Here is a 16,811-nt window from a genome sequence, read left to right as displayed (position 1 = left end):
CATAAAGGAGGACTAATAATAATAATAATGTCAAACATAAAAATCACGATGACAGAAGGACGGCAGCGATATGCATCTTTTGTTTTTAATTTGAATTGTACTGCACTGTATAGGAGTGCGACAACAAAAACAAAACACACTCCACAAGGCATTTTTTTCTTTTATTTACTTTAAAAAAAAAAGAAGTTCCAAATACTCTGAAACCTGAACCCTAGCACTGACCTCCACCATACAACCGCTACAATCATAGGGCACAATACAGGTTTCAGCAATATACATGATCCTAAAGTACAGCAATGCATAGAGATCTGGTGAAAGCCACCAAACCTGGTTCCCTGCAGAGCCCATTGCATTGGGTTGTTTCATTAAACCAGAGCACCAGTCGGGTCGGCTTAAGTGCAAAGTTGGTAGAACGAACATGCCAAAGGGTACAACACCTCTAAACGTTTTAAATGGAGCACTAAGGAGGGGTTTATTGTATTTAATGTCCCTCATTCTTTTTTAACTTTTGATGTGAGCCATTGTGATTGCATAAAGCTATGGAGCTAAAAGAGATCCCACAGAATCAGTTGGAGAGGAAATACATAGAACTGCAATGTAACCTCATATAATTAAACTGTCATAGCTTACCTGAAACAGGTAGTAAACAAAATACTATATTCTGCGCTAAAGAGGTTTAGTCACCTCTTCCGATTGTTCTACTTGGTGTGCTTACAGCTAAAACCTATCAAAAGAATTGATTGACCTCATCTCATGGATGCACATGACTGGTCTAAAATCTAGACCAAATAATGGATTTGTAGGACATGGCCAGGGATGCTTTTGTGAAATTCCTGGAGGAGTGCAAAGCTGGTGGCGGGGTACAGATTGGTCTCTCTGTTGGCAAAGGCGGTCACGTCCACGTGATTTAAAACATTAGGTAATTCGGGTTTAAAATTCAGTGCTTAAGAGGACCTACATATCAGACGCAGGTACCGTTTAAATACCATCCGGCAATCTAGTGGAATATGATGAAAAATAAAGCTTTTCAACATAAACAGCATGTGCGTCTGGAGTGTTTTGTGTACGGGTTATACACAGTAAGGTTGAAGGTGCTAAATTTTGTGTCGATAAGCAAATTAAGACCAAAAGCTACAAACAGGAGTCCCAGTGGAGCTGCAGATCCGAGCTGTCCAAAAAGTCTGCCGAGAACACACTGGGTGGAGTGTGTGAGCTCAGAGGGGCCAGGACCATACCAGCGCCGTTACAATTACTGCCCCCTCCTCCCATGGGTATGTCCAGCCAATCCATGCCTTCGAGGGTGGGGTCTTCGAAGTCCAGGCTGGCCGGGTGGGGTGAGAAACTCAGGTCACTGGTGTCCATTGGAGTTGGGGGATGGTCCAGAATACTGGAAGTGCTCAGCATTTGGTTGTGGAGATCATCGATTAATGTCAACGGGCCGTCTGGCTCCACACCGAGAAAGGGAGTCCATGTGGTGCTCTCAAGGAAGTCCTCTAGGCGGCCGGTGCCGGAGCAGGGCCTGTCCTGTGTGTCTGGGTGCTGCTGGGGAGGGGCAGGGTCAGGCTGGTGAGCAGGCGGTGACAGGTGGAGCGGAGAAGGAGGTGGGGAGGGAGTCGGTGGGCTGTTGTGGAAGTCTGACAGGGTGGGGTCTTGATTGGCTTTAAATCCAGATGAAATTTCTGGTTTGATTTGAAAGAAAGCACAACATTTTTATTTCAAGCTGTAATTGAATGAAATGTGCCTTTCTAATTCCCTCGTTACATCCATTTTAGGTGATCATGGGCGAATGGCAATGATTTAAGGTATTACCAATATAATAGTAAAACTACATTTCTGACCACTTGTGATGAATAAATTTTACAATCAAACTGGCTTTATAAGTCATTTTCAACTTGCTATTTAACTACTTTAAATTTGGACAATTTTAAGTTGAAGTTGCTTATTTATTTTGATGAGTTAAAACAATGTAAACCATTTAAAATGTTTAAATAGTAGGTTGAAATGACTTGTAAAACCAGTGATTGTACAAAAATATTTTACAGTGTATGTCTATGGGGCTGATGAGCTTCAGAAAATTCCAAGAGAGTTGTTTTTACCTCCGCTCTTGATCAGGATTTCAAACAGGTCGTCTATTTGCTGGTTGTTAGATATGTTTTCCTGTAAAAAGAACAAATTCCCCAAATTACTAAACATCAGCAGAAGCAGAGAATAGAAAGCAGGTGTGAGGGAGAAATAAAGAGAGAGAGAGGAGGTTTTACTTTGAAACGTTGAGGGTTTGGCTTTGGGGAGGAAGGGGTGAACAAAGTGTGGCGATCAAAGGTTGGGCAAACCTCCTCCTAATAGAGGAAATGATGAGAAGAGGAAAAATAGAAACTAAAGATGTTTTGGCTAAGGTAAAGAGGGAGAAAATGGAAAATGATCATGTTTTTATTAATAATACGTCTGTTGATCTAATAGTTCTGTACCTTAAATGGAGGCGGTGAGGAGGGTTTACTCAATGAGTTTGATTCCTCAGTGAAGAAGGGCTCAAAGCTGGGTGGAGCAGATACCGGTTGGCTGGATTCCTGGACAGATGTGGTGTCCAAGTGAAGCCCTACTTTCTGAATCTGAAAGGGACAGCGCAATATTCAATTTAAAGACTTTGAGAATTTGCTAAATCAACACGTGTTATTTTTTTATTTATATTATGAAGTTTGAGTAAGCACATCTCATGCACATACTTTGGTGACAGGCTCTCTGACAGCTTGTGATTGGTTGGCAGAATTGGTGACATCAGTAGACGATTGGCTAGGGAGCTTGGTAGGGGTAGACTGTAACCTCTGAACAACAGAAAAACAAAAATTCGCATTAATGAGCTCAGAAAAAAAAACATATACAGTATCTACAAAAAAAACTAGGGCTGTTAAACGATTAATCGCGATCAATCACATCCAGAATAAAAGTTTTTGTTTACATAATGTCTGTGTACTGTGCATATTAATTTTGTATTTATGAACACGTACACTTAGATGATTTAGGAAATATGTGCATGGATATATTTAAATTTATATACTATATAATTGAAATTATATATAAACATTTATTGATTTTTATATTTTATGTTTTTCATAAATTTATACATATACATGTTTATGAATACAAAATTAATATGCACAGTACACAGACATATATTATGTAAACACAAACCTTTATTCTGGATGCGATTAATCCCGGTTAATCGCTTAACAGCCCTAAAAAACAGATATAAAACCAAGAACTCTATATTCACCTGTAGAGTAATGCGTCCATTAGATTTGCTCTGAGGAGATTTTCCAGTCAAGCTGTCTACCCCATTACTGGTAAGTGCAATGAGATAGCGGTTGCCGTTGCTGTCGGTGACCAGTGTGGGTGTGCCGTGACTCTTCAGAAGATCCAGTGGAAAAGATGTGGTGATCTGAGTACTATTCTGCTGGTTCACAAACACCTGCGAAACCTGTAAAGCAATTTCAGCGAAGTTATGCAAAAGTATCCAAACAAATGTGCAAATCAAGATCTAAATAAATAGAAGAAAAGGAAATGATGCTCACCTGTGGTGTCTGTAACTGCTGCTGTGGCTGATTTTGTGAATTCTGCTGCTGCTTCTGATTGGCTTGTAGCTGCTTTTGCTGGCTCTGCTGCACGATGAGCTGCTGCAACCTTTGTTGCTGCTGCAATGTTGTCTTCTGCTGCTGCAACTTTTGCTGCTGTTGTAACTGTGTCTTTTGCTGCTGTTGTAACTGTGTCTTTTGCTGCTGTTGTTGCAGTAACAGCGTTTTCTGCTGCTGCTGTTGCAGCATCTGCGTTTTCTGTTGCTGCAGTTGCAACTGTGTCTTTTGCTGTTGCTGCAACACCTGCGCCATCCCTTGCTCTTGCTTCACTTTTGGGTCCATTTGCATCTGCTGCTTTTGCTGTTGCACCAACTGTGTTTTCTGTTGATGTACTTTCGGTAGGTCCACTAGCACTTGCTGCTGCTGCTGCAGTAGTTGTTGCTGCTGCAGCTGTAACCGATGAATCTGCTGCAGCTTGAGCAGCGTCTGCTGCGAACACTGTGTCTGCAGCTTCTTCTGCAGCTGGAACTGCTTTAGGGGGTCTTCCAATGTGTCCATTTCCTCCTTGACCTCTTCCTTCACTCTCACTTCTAGTCCATTAGGGAGGGAAGGCATTTCAGCGTTAACGGTGTTGTTTACGCCCTCTGCGGCCGCTCCGCGCTTACCCTGCTCCAGCTGGGAGCGCAGCGTCTCCACCAGCCTCTGCTTCTGCCTCAGCATGCGTGTCAGCTCCTCTATCTGCTTATCCTTCTCCTGAAGCATTTGGTCTTTGTCTAGAGAAGGAACTGCAGCTGCTTGCTCCTGAAGCGGGGTTGATGGCAACGGACCTGGGCGGGAGAGGCTGCAGCAGGCCTGCATCTGTCCAAGAGGCTCCTCTTTAACCGGAGAGGGATGTTCTGGAGAGGGGTGCAGGCTGAGCTGGGTGAGGGGTGAGCTGACCTGTTAAGGAGGAGAGAGATGAATTCACACATACGCCACTGCAACTAGTCGACTTTATGACAACCAAATAGCTTGTCGATTATAACAACATCTGTGGACTTACCATTTCTCCAAACACGTCCCCGTTGCAGCTGGCCTCATCTGGACTCAATCCAGCCAGAGAGCGTTCAGAAGGGGTTGGAGATGCAGGAGGGGAAGAGCTAGTGCTGCTGAAGCGCATAATCTGAGGCGGAGTTGTGGCGTGGACCCTGGTGGCAGCTGCTATGGGAAAGGAGGACATTTTAACATCTTTCTCTTGATGCTGGACAGCACCGGATAACTGAACCGGAGCGGTTTTCACAGCTGCTGAGGAACCACCGTTCTGTTCCTGGTAGTTTTTCAGTCTTTCGATGAGATCATTTTTAGTGCCTGATACTGTCAAACCTCTCAATTTGAGCTCGTGTTTGAGTTCGGCAACCTGAAGGAAAGATAAACAGAAATCAGTTCTGCAAAATGTAGAAATGTTTTAAAATGAGGGAATGATTTACAACTGATGCCTACTTTGAATTCATCCAGGTTGACGGGCAAAGTGCTGGGTTTAGCCCCTCCCACTGTGGGCTGGCTTTGACGATTAGGACCATTTTGATTGGAGGACATTGTAGAACAAGTGGAAATAGTCTGGGAAGGGGAGGGGCCTGGATTGGTGGATGTTTGCTGCTTTTCAGTAGAAACTCTAGAAACGCAATAAATTGGGAATACATGACTCAAATAACATTTCATGAATCATCATAACAATTTTGACCTGGATTTGTCTATACTACTCCTGCAGACATTTTACTTCTACCACTGTAAAATGAATAGATATGGTTGTGGTTGCACTCACTTGGGTGGGGCGGGTAAGATGGTGTGGTAGTTGTAATGCTGCTGTTGCTGGTTGATGATCTGAAGCTGAAGAAAGAGCTGCTGCTGGTGGAGAATCTTGGCATAAGAAGAGTCCAGCTGAGGCGGCGGCTCACGCTCGTTCTTCTGGTCAGGAGGGATGTACTGGTGATATTTGAGTTTCTTCACTTTGGGCTTGTTATCTTTGGGTTTTTTGGGCCGCTGTGAAGCCCGATCTGTGCTGGACCTGGACTGTTGCTGAAGTTGACATTTAGGACAAGAGGGAAAAACTATTGACTATATTCGATTCTCATTTATAATTATTACGAAAATTATTTCATGATTATATTTTCAAAATTACATTTTATAATTAAAAAAATTATAAATCATTCTGGACGAGATATTGATTTACCCTTGTCTGTCCCGTAGGTGGGCGGGCGAGGTTTGTCATAGTGGTTTCATTGGCTGGATTATGTGGAGGAGAGGTGTGAGATGCACCGAATGTAGGAGGCGGGGCCTGAGTGAGGAACTAAAATCAAATCAATTGTTAAATAATGGTTAAAAATCTACTAACATTGTAGAGCCAATATGTTCAAGTTTATTTTTGAATCCAATTACAACATTTCCAAAAGAAACCAAAGCAAGACTGACATCTGAAGTACCAAAAACACAGAACAAAACAAACAGTGCCACTCGTTCACTTAAAATGATTTTTGATGCTTAAAGGGAAACTCCACCATAGAATGAAAATTTTGTCATGAATTACCATAAAGTCAAACAATAACTCTAGGACCTCCGTTCATCTTCGGAACACAAATCAATATGGAGCTTTCTGAGTTCCCCCTAGACATCAACGTAACCGACATTCAAAGCGCATAATGTCAGTTCCGTTGCTGGCTATGGGTCGTAGTCATAAAGCTCCCAGACCTCATCTTAATTTGTGTTCCGAAGATGAACGGAGGTCCTAGAGTTATTGTACGACTTCAGGGTGAGTTATTCATTATAGGATTTTAATTTTACGGCAGAGTATCCTTTTAATATGGTGAAGACGTCATTTAGTAAAATTGTACAAGCATGGAACAGTGCTGCCCTCTAGCGTATTGAAAGTGCAATTGCAATATTGTACATCAAATAATACCTGAGAGGGTGAGAGGTCTCCATTCATATTCAGCATTTCAGAGGGAGAATGTTGAGGACCGAGGCTCAGTGGTGAATCCTGACTGCCCTGTGGATCCGGGGACAGAGCATCACTACTGTCCTCGTCCAATGAGGAGCTCTCACCCTTCGGAGACTCTGTACATGCGAGAAAGAAATGTCTGTCAGATCTGTGTATGGATCCAGTCAGATATTACATAAGAACTGATAAAATAAATGTTTAGCAAGTGATTGACTTCTCTTTTTGAACTAACAGTTTGTTCTGCGTTCTTGGGCTTTGTAAACATATTGCATGCATCTATGAATACAAGCTATATAAATGTGGTTTTGTACACTAGATGTTGTGTTTATAACAGATTTGATCAGATTATTGAGCCTCACTGTGGTTTTGCTCAAGACAGGACTTCATGGTAATGACTAGTCAATTGGCACATGCACAGCTATCGTGACACTGCCGTATAGCTGATTTCGCACAACACATGTGCTATATTAGACAGTACTGTTGGTTAAAGTCTGACCAATGAGCGTGATGACAGGGAGGATGTTCTTGTGGACCAGCTCGATGGGTCCAGGGCGGTGGGAGATCTTATCGTTGAGGTCATCGGCCAGACGTGCTCTCTTCAGCTTCAGCTGCTTGGCCTGCAGCGAGGGCTCGGCTGAAGTCTCTGTGGGTGAATATTAGCAGATTAAACACTTCCTTCTCTGTTAAAACCACCTGAATTCTCTGCTGAGAGTCTAATGACTAAATTAGATGTTTTGCAAAGCGCTCAACGCGACTGCCTATTTCTGCTGCAACAAAGCTTAATGCAGAAGTTGTGTGATACAAAAAAAGCTGTTGAATTCACAGCAGCACTAAAATGACAGAGAAACAATTAGGCAAAATTATTAATAGTGCTAGCTGTGATCAATATTTCGATTTTTTTTGTATTATTGCATCGGCTGATAAATCTTTTTTTCTTTACATTCGCCAAATGATGCATTAGGACTCCCTTGAAGGGATACTTCACCCAAAAATGAAAATTCTGTCATCATTTACTCACCCTCAGGTTGTTCCAAACCTGCATACATTTCTTTGCTCTGCTAAACATTTAGGAAGATATTTGGAAGAATGTCAGTAACCAAACAGATCTCATCTCCCATTGACTCCCATAGTATTTATTTTCCCTACTATGGCAGTAAATGGGGGATGAGATCTGTTTGATTACTGACATTCTTCCAAATATCTTCCTTTGTGTTCACCAGAGCAAAGAAATGTATACAGGTTTGGAACGACATGAGGGTGAGTAAATGATGACAGCATATTCATGTCAAGGTGAACTATCCCTTTAAGAAAAGACATTGAGATGTATATACAGCGTCTGGTAGACCGTACAATGAACAACAGTAAACCCATTTAAATACAGTTATTTTAGAATTTTTATTCTTTGCCATTTTGTTTGGTCTCACGATCCTAACACTCACCTTCTAGAATGTGCATCCTCACCAGTTCAGACCTCTCTGGCCGACTCCTGATCTTCCTCTTCAGGTAGTCCTCCGTCTGCAACAGTAAAAGATAAAAGAAAAAACTGTTAATCAAAGAATGCTTGTGATGCTCTCATTAGAGCCTCATTAAACAATATTGACAGAAAACAAGATCAATCTAGAGATATAACATACACGTGCTCGCTCCAGACTTCTCCTCTGTTCGTGGAAGGCAGCCGGACTCTTCAGTGCTATGTACAGAAACAGAGAGTGAGATGGTTTGGCTTTTTGACAGTGAGTCAAAGAATGTGTGCATTTTGAACATTTTTAGTACTTAACAGGTTAATCTCGAGTACTCGGGGTGGGACGGGGAGAGATTTAACACAAATGCTTCAGGTGGACATCTCTGACTAGTGCATTTTCTTGCTATTTTTCACAGCATTGTGTGCAACGCAAACCAAAGTCCTTATGTACTCCCGCACTATAATATATTGTGCCAAAAATGTCAATATAATCGAAAATACAATTAAATAAGACATGTTTCAGCTGTTTTTATGATTGATCATTGCTATAAGATACTTCAAGTGAAAATTCTGTCATACCCCAAAATGAAAATTCTGTCATCATTTACTCACCCTCTTGTCATTTTAAACCTTTATGACTTTCTTTCTTCCGCAGAACACAAAAGAAGATATTTTGAAGAATGTTGGTAATCGAACAGCACTGGACCCCATTCACTTCTATTGTATGGACACAAAACCAATGCAAGTTTGCAATGCAATGCAAAAACATTCTTCAAAATATCTTCTTTTGTGTTCTGCGGAAGAAAGTCATACAGGTTTGAAATGACTCATTTGAAATGAGTAAATGATCACAGAATCTTTATTTTTGGGTGAACTATCACTTTAAAAACTTCCCCAATGCCTGTCTCGAATAGTGTATTTCAAATGGGAACTATTTATGTAAAGTGTAAAACATTAATAAAGGTCATACTGTGGGGAAAAAACAACATCCTTTTGAGTTAGCTCAAAGAACTAAGAATGGCCTTCTGTGTCCTGACCGCAGGTACGAATCAATCTGCATGCTCAAGACTGATACTGAAGTGCTCAACCATTCTAAAAATGTGTTTATCACACCAGACTGGTTAACGTGTGTAGGGCAGTGTGTTAACAAGCACAGATGATCAGGGGATCTTTGGTCTTGTTTATGTTTTATAATCAGACTAGCTTGTGAATCAGGCTCGGTTTATGATCTTTTCTATGCATACAGAATCATGATATAGCACAATCATCCTCTTTTTACCTTATGCCAAGCTAATAGGTAAAAGCTCAAATAATAAAAGCTAGCTGATGCGACATGACCAAGGTGCTATTCAATATGAATACAGGTTACATGCGGGAAGAATGATTATGATCTAAAGCTGTGATTGGGTAAACTGTGATGAAATTTCTGAAGCCACAAGCTCATCAATCTAGACTGGGGGACACCTTAAACCTGACCAAAACAAAACAAGATAGAAAAAGACAAAAATAAGCTAATGAATTACTGTACTGTAAACAGGACAGTGGTTTATATTGTACATGGCGGTTTGCACATGGATCTTTGTGAAAAGCATCAGAAACTGAGCTGTGACCTGTTGTTAACCTCATCTTTTCATTTGTCATTTATATTTATAAGCAATGTTACAGTGATTTCGCCACAGGCAAGCAATGTTCTTGGACAGAAATATTTATTGAAAAAATGATCAGAAAAACACAATTCACCAAACAGAGTTTGTTTGCGGTTGGCAAGCAACACTGCAACACTACCGTTGGAACTATCCGTTTTATAATAATAAACAGTATTGATGTTTAGTTAGATTTAAATTGTCCATCATCCTCTGCAGTTTACACAGTACACTTCTGGAATTTGATCCAACTATTTAAAAATCTTTCTGTAATCCCGCTGGGTGTACTGTGGTGGAGGGATTCTAAAGGTGATCTAAGCCGTGAACACATACACCTGTCATCAAAACCCCTGCCAAATGCTGCCACTGTCAATATATTATGTAATGTAAGGTGCTGTATAGAGCATGTTCCCTAAATTTCACTTGGTAGGGCACTGAGCAGCACAAGTCATGGGTCATTTTGCTGATATTTTAAATGCATGTAGCCTAAAAGTATCTGCCAAATGCATAAGTGTATAAAAGCAAAAAGGTCATTTCTGGCTATATCTATTCAAGAATGATAGCTGCTGGGCCACTTCCTTCTTCCCACAGGGGCTACAGTGTAAAGACTGTGAATACTCTTGCCTGATGTGCATAACACAGAATAAGGAACTGCAAACCATAGAGGAAGTCGATCCACCTGATAACACAACCGTCCTTTCACAATGACTGAGCGTTGGCGATCGAAATCCAAGACTTGTTGCGAAGGGAAAACTACATCAGGGGGCACTAGGTGTGCAGCGGATATGCATGCATTAATGCCTACTGCAGCATCTCAGAAGAATGCATTTTTATCCCACAACATGCAATAAAATGGATTAGCTGACAGGAACCAGATGTCACCGCAACATGTTTGCACATAAACGTCCTGGCACAATTGAATCATTCGTCGATTTCGTGCAGAATGAGTGGTTGTGAATGTAGCAATTTCATTTATGTCAACATAATACTTTTAACATACATACTTTTAACAATAACTGCTCCACAATAACATCATAACTGATTGACATGTAAACAAGTCATAAAACCCGATGGAAAGACCACTGGAAAATTCTGATATACATAGCATTTTGGGCAAATTTTTTTCTGTTCGATATTTCAATGACATCTTAAAAAAATAACAGCACTGATGTTATAACTTTCTTTGAATATACAATAAATACAAATAAGCGAGAACACTTAAAATACCAGAACGCCACTTTATATATTTTTTATATATAATAAAGTAGCAGATTGGAACACCTGATGCTGGACCTTTTCTCAGAACTAACATCACTTTTCTGAACCATTTTGCAAATATTTGGACAAACCGCTCTCAAGAAGATCTTCAGTGACGTCTGCTCATATTCTAACAGAGTAACTACCTGTTCATATTCATTTCATTTAGCAGACACTTTAACCCAAAGTTATATTGCATCAATGAACATATGCATAATACTTAAATGTACCCGGCAAAAGCGCTTTTTCACTCAAAGTGCGTAAAACTGTTCATTAAACACAAATTCTTATTACTCACAGAATACTGTGTGCGATGCATGACAGTACAGATGTACAATCAGACTTACGAGGCATGATTCCTTGGCTGACCAGCTCCTCTCGGGTTCTTCTCTGTTGTAGTTTGAGCTGAAGAACTGCATGGAGAGAGAGGAAGAGAGTTTAAATGCAGAGAATCAAAACTATAGCTTCGATGATCGCATCAGGGTCGCTGCGGGACGCATCTGTCTTGCATTTGTTATGCCGTGCGTATAGACGGCTCTAAGTTCAGTAAACTGGACATCACGACAGGTAAAGGACCCTTTCTGTGTTTCTTTTAAACTAAAGGGTAAAACCAAATGGGAGGGACTGTGAATATTGAGGTTGTTTGGGTGGTTTTTCATACTTCCTGTTTCACCATGCTCGAACCCATGCTCAATTCAAAAAGTGCAATAAAGTGTGTCAACATGCGACCGGGGGTGGCAGAACGGGGGCAAATCGGGAACTTGCTGAGAGATGGCACAACACAGTGTAAGTTGCATAATTACTATGAAGGAGTGCAAACAGCATTTGATTTATTGTTACGGTTTTTATTGTTGGCTTCATTTTATTAAGGCAAACCGTTAGAACACCAATGCAACATGATGTGTCGGGAAGGATGTGTCTTCATGAATGTAGATGTCATACTGGCACACGAGGCGGGCGAGCTTTGCAGTCATCAGACGCAAGCGTGCACCTGTCGGTCCTGACGCAATGACATCATCAAACACATAGCATTGCTTTGTGTTCACCCGTCAGCTGTTCTGCCCTTCACGGTCACTATGTCTGAGTATCAGATCAGCTCGTATCGAACATTTGTTGCTTCTCTCTAACCCCTGCCAGAAATACAGTTTGGAGTAAGATGTGCCATGAGGTAATATACACAACGGCTGACGCATGACAAAGATCAGTCCTGACGATATGAATCCAGTTCTTTTTAGTTAGGCCCCCTGTTGTTTCTTGTTCCTGTTCTCACTTGCAAATCACTTAAATTTGGATCTTGCTGTCATTTAGATTCTTTCTATTCCCACTTCGTTTTAACAGCTGTCTTTGACCACCCACTCCTCCGCACTATTTCTGTCCCCACTGTGGAAGAAACACAAGCCCCCTCGCACCTCTCCGAAAACCTGGCCTACTACTGTAAATCAATCAGATGCTTTTAAATGCCAACGCTCTCTCCTTCAGTCACAAGAGCTTGGAAAATTCTGTGCGAGACCTGCTTCCAGATCTTTCAAGACAAACGTCAACAAATCAGAAACACCAAGTTAATGCAGACAACTGAAGATCTTGTGCGTCTAGGGTCTCCATTAAACACGTCTCTCACCTGGCACAGCTAACAGGTCAACCGGTGCTCGCTTTTGGTACTGCGTAAGCGGCACTGGGGTGATCTCACCACTAAGACACTGCAATAATTAGGTCTGATGTGCTAAGACTGGAGATAAGCTTGAATGTACTTCAATTCAATGAGCATCTAGTTGATTAAGATCTATGCACACCGGTACAACTTTTGAGTAGATTTAGTCGTGATTTCTAGATTTTATTCTAGTAGATGGATAATGAAAACAATGCCCACCTTCTTTGAGGCTATGATAACCATGCCTGTCACAATCCAGATTCTCTTTCTTATCTTGGCCGTTTCTGATTGGTTCATCCTCGAAAGAGGAAGTGTCAATGTGAAGACAGTGGTTCGTGTCCAGCATGTCTGAATCCAGCATGGAAAATGACCAATGAATGTCTAAGGCTGCAAAAGTGAAATGTCAAAACAGATATTCCATAGGTGGTCCAAATGCGCAAGGATAACAGATTCCAGGGTGTGAGATTTTCTGTTTCAAATCACAAACGAAGAACAGATAGCTTCCACTTGGTTTCTTCTTGATCTATAAGGCTATAATCCTTGTTGTGCCCTCAAAGATGGATATGTACAAAGGCTCAGCTTCGAGAAAATACCGATACAAAAAAAAGAAAATGAAGATGAAATGTATAAAGGTGTGGATAGCACAGAGCCTGCTGTGCACTCAGCAGACCACATTCACACAGCAGCGAGTCTCTTGCCCTCAAACAGAGGAGGGTTTACTGAGTGCTAGTGACTCTGCTTGCTTCAGCTCAGCTGTTGCCTTTCGTTTACGCTCTACAATCTGGACAGACCCCCATTCACCCCCTCAGCTACATTTCACTGGCTCAAAACCTGACCCTTCCACCCATCAGGGTTAAAAGCTTGGATATTTTATTTAGTTTAATTCGCTTTTTATTTTCAAAAGTGTCATTTCGTTAACAGGAAGTTAGCTAGTTTTAGTTTCAGCTAAAAGGATAGTTTACTCAATTTGGTCCTCATTTTTGCACAACACCGTCATGTCTATCAGCCATAGGCGATGGAGGATGGCATCGTCTATCGGCCCAACCCTAGTTACCAACGTTCTTTAAAATATCTTCTTTATTTGGTCTGCAGAGGAAAGAAAGTCATACAGGTTTAGAATTACATGACGGTGAAAAAATGATGACTGAATTCTTATTTTGGGGTAAATTATCCCTTTAAAACAGTTTAAACATGCATTTTAGTCTGGGACAACGTTTAAAGGGATAGTTCACCCCCCCAAAAAAAATTCTGTCATCATTTACTCACCCTCATGTCAATTCAAAGCTGTTTGACTTTCTTCTGCAGAACACAAAAGAAGATATTTTTAAAAATGTTGTTAACTGGCATCAATTCACTGTCACTGGTTTTGTGTCCATACAATAGAAGTGAATGGTTCATAATGGTTCATATTTCTTCAAAATATCTTCTTTTGTGTTCTGCAGAAGTTAGAAAATCATACAGGTTTGAAATGACTTGAGGGTGAGTAAATGATGACAGAATTTTCATTTTTGGGTGAACTATCTTTTTAAAGGTGCTGCATACCTCTAAAACACTTCTATGAAACGTCCTTTGAAGTCCTGCTTGCAAATGTCTGCTGATCAATCTGCTTGTTTTATTATCCAACTTAGGTCCAATATAAAAAGGCAAAACTAACGCTCTGTTATTAGTGTTAATTAATATAACCGGTCTGATGGCAATCGGTCCGGTGTCATTTCCCTCGCCATAGTAGAAAAAAACTGTGATCCCTAACAAAGATCGACGTTTGCACATGCACTAGCAGACCTCTCGATCGATCCGCGTGTTTTTAACTGATGAAGTGAAGTTGATGCCATTGTTACCGTTTATTGCTAAAAGCCAAAGCTTATGAATACACGTGCACTGAGAGGGGGACCTACCAATCACAACAGCCTGAGAAGCGGAAGCTCGCTGATATGGTATGGGCGGGACATCTTCAGACACACGCTCTAAGCGTGGAACCAATCACGAAAGACCTGGTCAGCTTTACCAATCAGAGCGTTTCGGAAGGAGGGACTTTATAGAAACCGGGAAAAATCTGATCGTTTTGTGAGAAGAGGGACAGCGGTGAACAATAGACTTGAAATATGTGAAATATAAAGCGTTTTTTGAAACTAGAAACATGAACATCCATTGTTAAACACCCAAAAAACAATCAAAGCTTCGAAAACAGCCAAAGAACGGCACCTTTAAGTCTTGCCTGTGAAACCGGGCCAACAATTAAACCAAACAATCAATTTATAAAACAGTCATAAGCTTTGAGTTGTTTCCCTAAACATACAAACAACAAAACCTATTTTGCCTAAAAAGAAGGAACAGATCAAGCAGCCACCCTCACATACGATATGTCAACAGCCAACACATAGTTTCATGTTTCACAGGGTATTTAATAACTCTCGTGTTGTTCTCGGAAATCGTGTCATACAGTTCAGCTGGGAGTCTCAGTGACATGAGCAGAAAGAGAGTGGAAGGAAGGTCACAGAAAGAATGCAGGTCACCTTTGACCTTTCCTTTCTTACAGGGAGATAATGTACAGGAGTACACATGTCAGGACCCGACAGCTCACAAACGCAGACAATTCTGTTTCCTTCAGACTGTAGGTGAAGCCTCGCCCCCCTCGTGCCCCCAGCCCGGGTTCTCTCTCAGTTTTAAATAGTAAGGCCAGCTGGCCAGAAGTCTCTATATTCAGCTCGGTATCACCTGTGCAAGCACTGGATAGGGTTACCCGCTGCGATCTCTGCGCTAAGGCGACGCAAACATTACTCACTTTCCTGTCTTAAAAACAAAACAATGTTTTGAAAAACACCAATAAACAATCCAAATGATGATGTAATCCAAATGTAAACACAGAAAAATATACTGTGAAGACCACCTGATGCGTTAAAATATGAACAGTCTCAGTGACATGAGCAGAAAGAGAGTGGAATGAAGGTCACAGAAAGAATGCAGCAAGAAAAACTAAATTACATTTCTATATAGATGGTTACAGATTAAACGTGTCAAAGCTCTGCGAATAGGCCGCCTTTTCTAAATAACAGGTCAAATGAAATTTGCTATGCATAAATACAAGACGCTCCCCAGAGACAAAAGCATAACCGTGATCTGCTTTTAGCCCACAAGCTCATTGCTGTCGCCATCATTCAGTGAGAATTCACAGCAGTAAAAGCTCAAGCTGTTGATGACCACAAGTGCTAAATGCTGACCACAGAGGAAGTCTAGTTCGTCTATGCTAAACTAAAAGAACAAAACACCACCTTGATCAAATAAAGCACCACAGATAATAAAGTCAAGGTTCATGAGGCGCCCTAATGAGTAACCCAGCATAATATCTCAAGCAAATATTCTGTTATGACTGTGAGAGCTGGTTGATGATTATTGGCCAAGATTAACCCGGGTGTGGCAGTGGGCTCATTATTTGAAGTAGCCACATCCGCATTTGTATGTATAACATGGCCTTTTACTGGTGATATTTTAAATGTGTAATTTTATATCTTAATCCATAACTGCTTATTTATTTTAAAATAAGCAGGTACACATTTAAATAATTATATATATATCGCTATTGTTCTTCTGATACCTTGTATCTCCTTATTTCGTGATTTTTATTTTTTGCCATAAATTATTATTATTAGTCATCCTTTATGTTTGTCACTGAGTTTTGAAAATATCTAACCAATGAAAAGCATTGAAAAGTGCTTGTCAACTTTGACAAAACAGTATTTAATCATTTAAAAAGTACAGTGTTTTTTCCATTTCCTAAAAACAGCAGATTTGGACATCCAAGGTTTTGGAAGGACAGTGACGATACAAATACAATAAAATAAAAAACGTTATATTTTAATAAAATAAAATATAAAGACCACTGATATGACTAGAGGCTTATATCGCATAAGTATTACTCATTACAAATAGTTTTTAGGGTAAAACATTTTAACAAGTAAAAATGACAAAAGGGCTTCCGGATTACATTCATATTCACTTTATCTGCTTTTTTCCTTTCAATAACAACAACGTCTCAGTGGTCATTGCTCAATTTCCAGCACAAGGAAAACATTACTTGCGCCGTTTTTATTTCTATGATGACGTAAGCGCTCCCATGCCATAAAGTCATCTAACTAAGCACATGAGAGCCAAACAAACGAAACCGGATTACACAACAAATCTCTTTGATCCAAAGCAGGCCTCACTGACCAGAATTCTTAAAAGTGAAAAACAGACAAAATGAGAAATTCACATCAGTCGTGAC

At 40.6% G+C, this 16,811-nt stretch overlaps 1 protein-coding gene across 5 annotated transcripts in view; it reads right to left on the bottom strand.

Moving 5' to 3' along the window:
- Positions 1–148: 148 nt before the first annotated feature.
- mrtfab (myocardin related transcription factor Ab) overlaps positions 149–16,811 on the bottom strand; it is a 31,844-nt gene continuing 15,181 nt past the window's right edge. For 4 of the 5 annotated variants that reach the window (XM_057357701.1, XM_057357703.1, XM_057357702.1 and 1 more), the window contains 16 exons: positions 11,250–11,315; positions 8,175–8,230; positions 7,980–8,055; positions 7,037–7,183; positions 6,502–6,656; positions 5,776–5,892; positions 5,368–5,621; positions 5,046–5,217; positions 4,609–4,962; positions 3,567–4,505; positions 3,269–3,472; positions 2,721–2,819; positions 2,466–2,606; positions 2,259–2,336; positions 2,097–2,157; positions 149–1,679 (listed from right to left, as the gene is read on the bottom strand). In XM_057357701.1, the coding sequence (XP_057213684.1) occupies positions 1,132–1,679; positions 2,097–2,157; positions 2,259–2,336; positions 2,466–2,606; positions 2,721–2,819; positions 3,269–3,472; positions 3,567–4,505; positions 4,609–4,962; positions 5,046–5,217; positions 5,368–5,621; positions 5,776–5,892; positions 6,502–6,656; positions 7,037–7,183; positions 7,980–8,055; positions 8,175–8,230; positions 11,250–11,315 (3,467 nt within the window). In that variant the 3' untranslated portion in view covers positions 149–1,131. The remainder of the gene's footprint in view (positions 1,680–2,096; positions 2,158–2,258; positions 2,337–2,465; positions 2,607–2,720; positions 2,820–3,268; positions 3,473–3,566; positions 4,506–4,608; positions 4,963–5,045; positions 5,218–5,367; positions 5,622–5,775; positions 5,893–6,501; positions 6,657–7,036; positions 7,184–7,979; positions 8,056–8,174; positions 8,231–11,249; positions 11,316–16,811) is intronic. The other variant, XM_057357704.1, reaches the window with a different exon arrangement.

This window comes from Triplophysa rosa, linkage group LG18 (assembly GCF_024868665.1).
Source record: "Triplophysa rosa linkage group LG18, Trosa_1v2, whole genome shotgun sequence".
Classification (NCBI taxonomy): domain Eukaryota; kingdom Metazoa; phylum Chordata; class Actinopteri; order Cypriniformes; family Nemacheilidae; genus Triplophysa; species Triplophysa rosa.
This window is presented reverse-complemented; position numbering and strand designations above follow the sequence as displayed.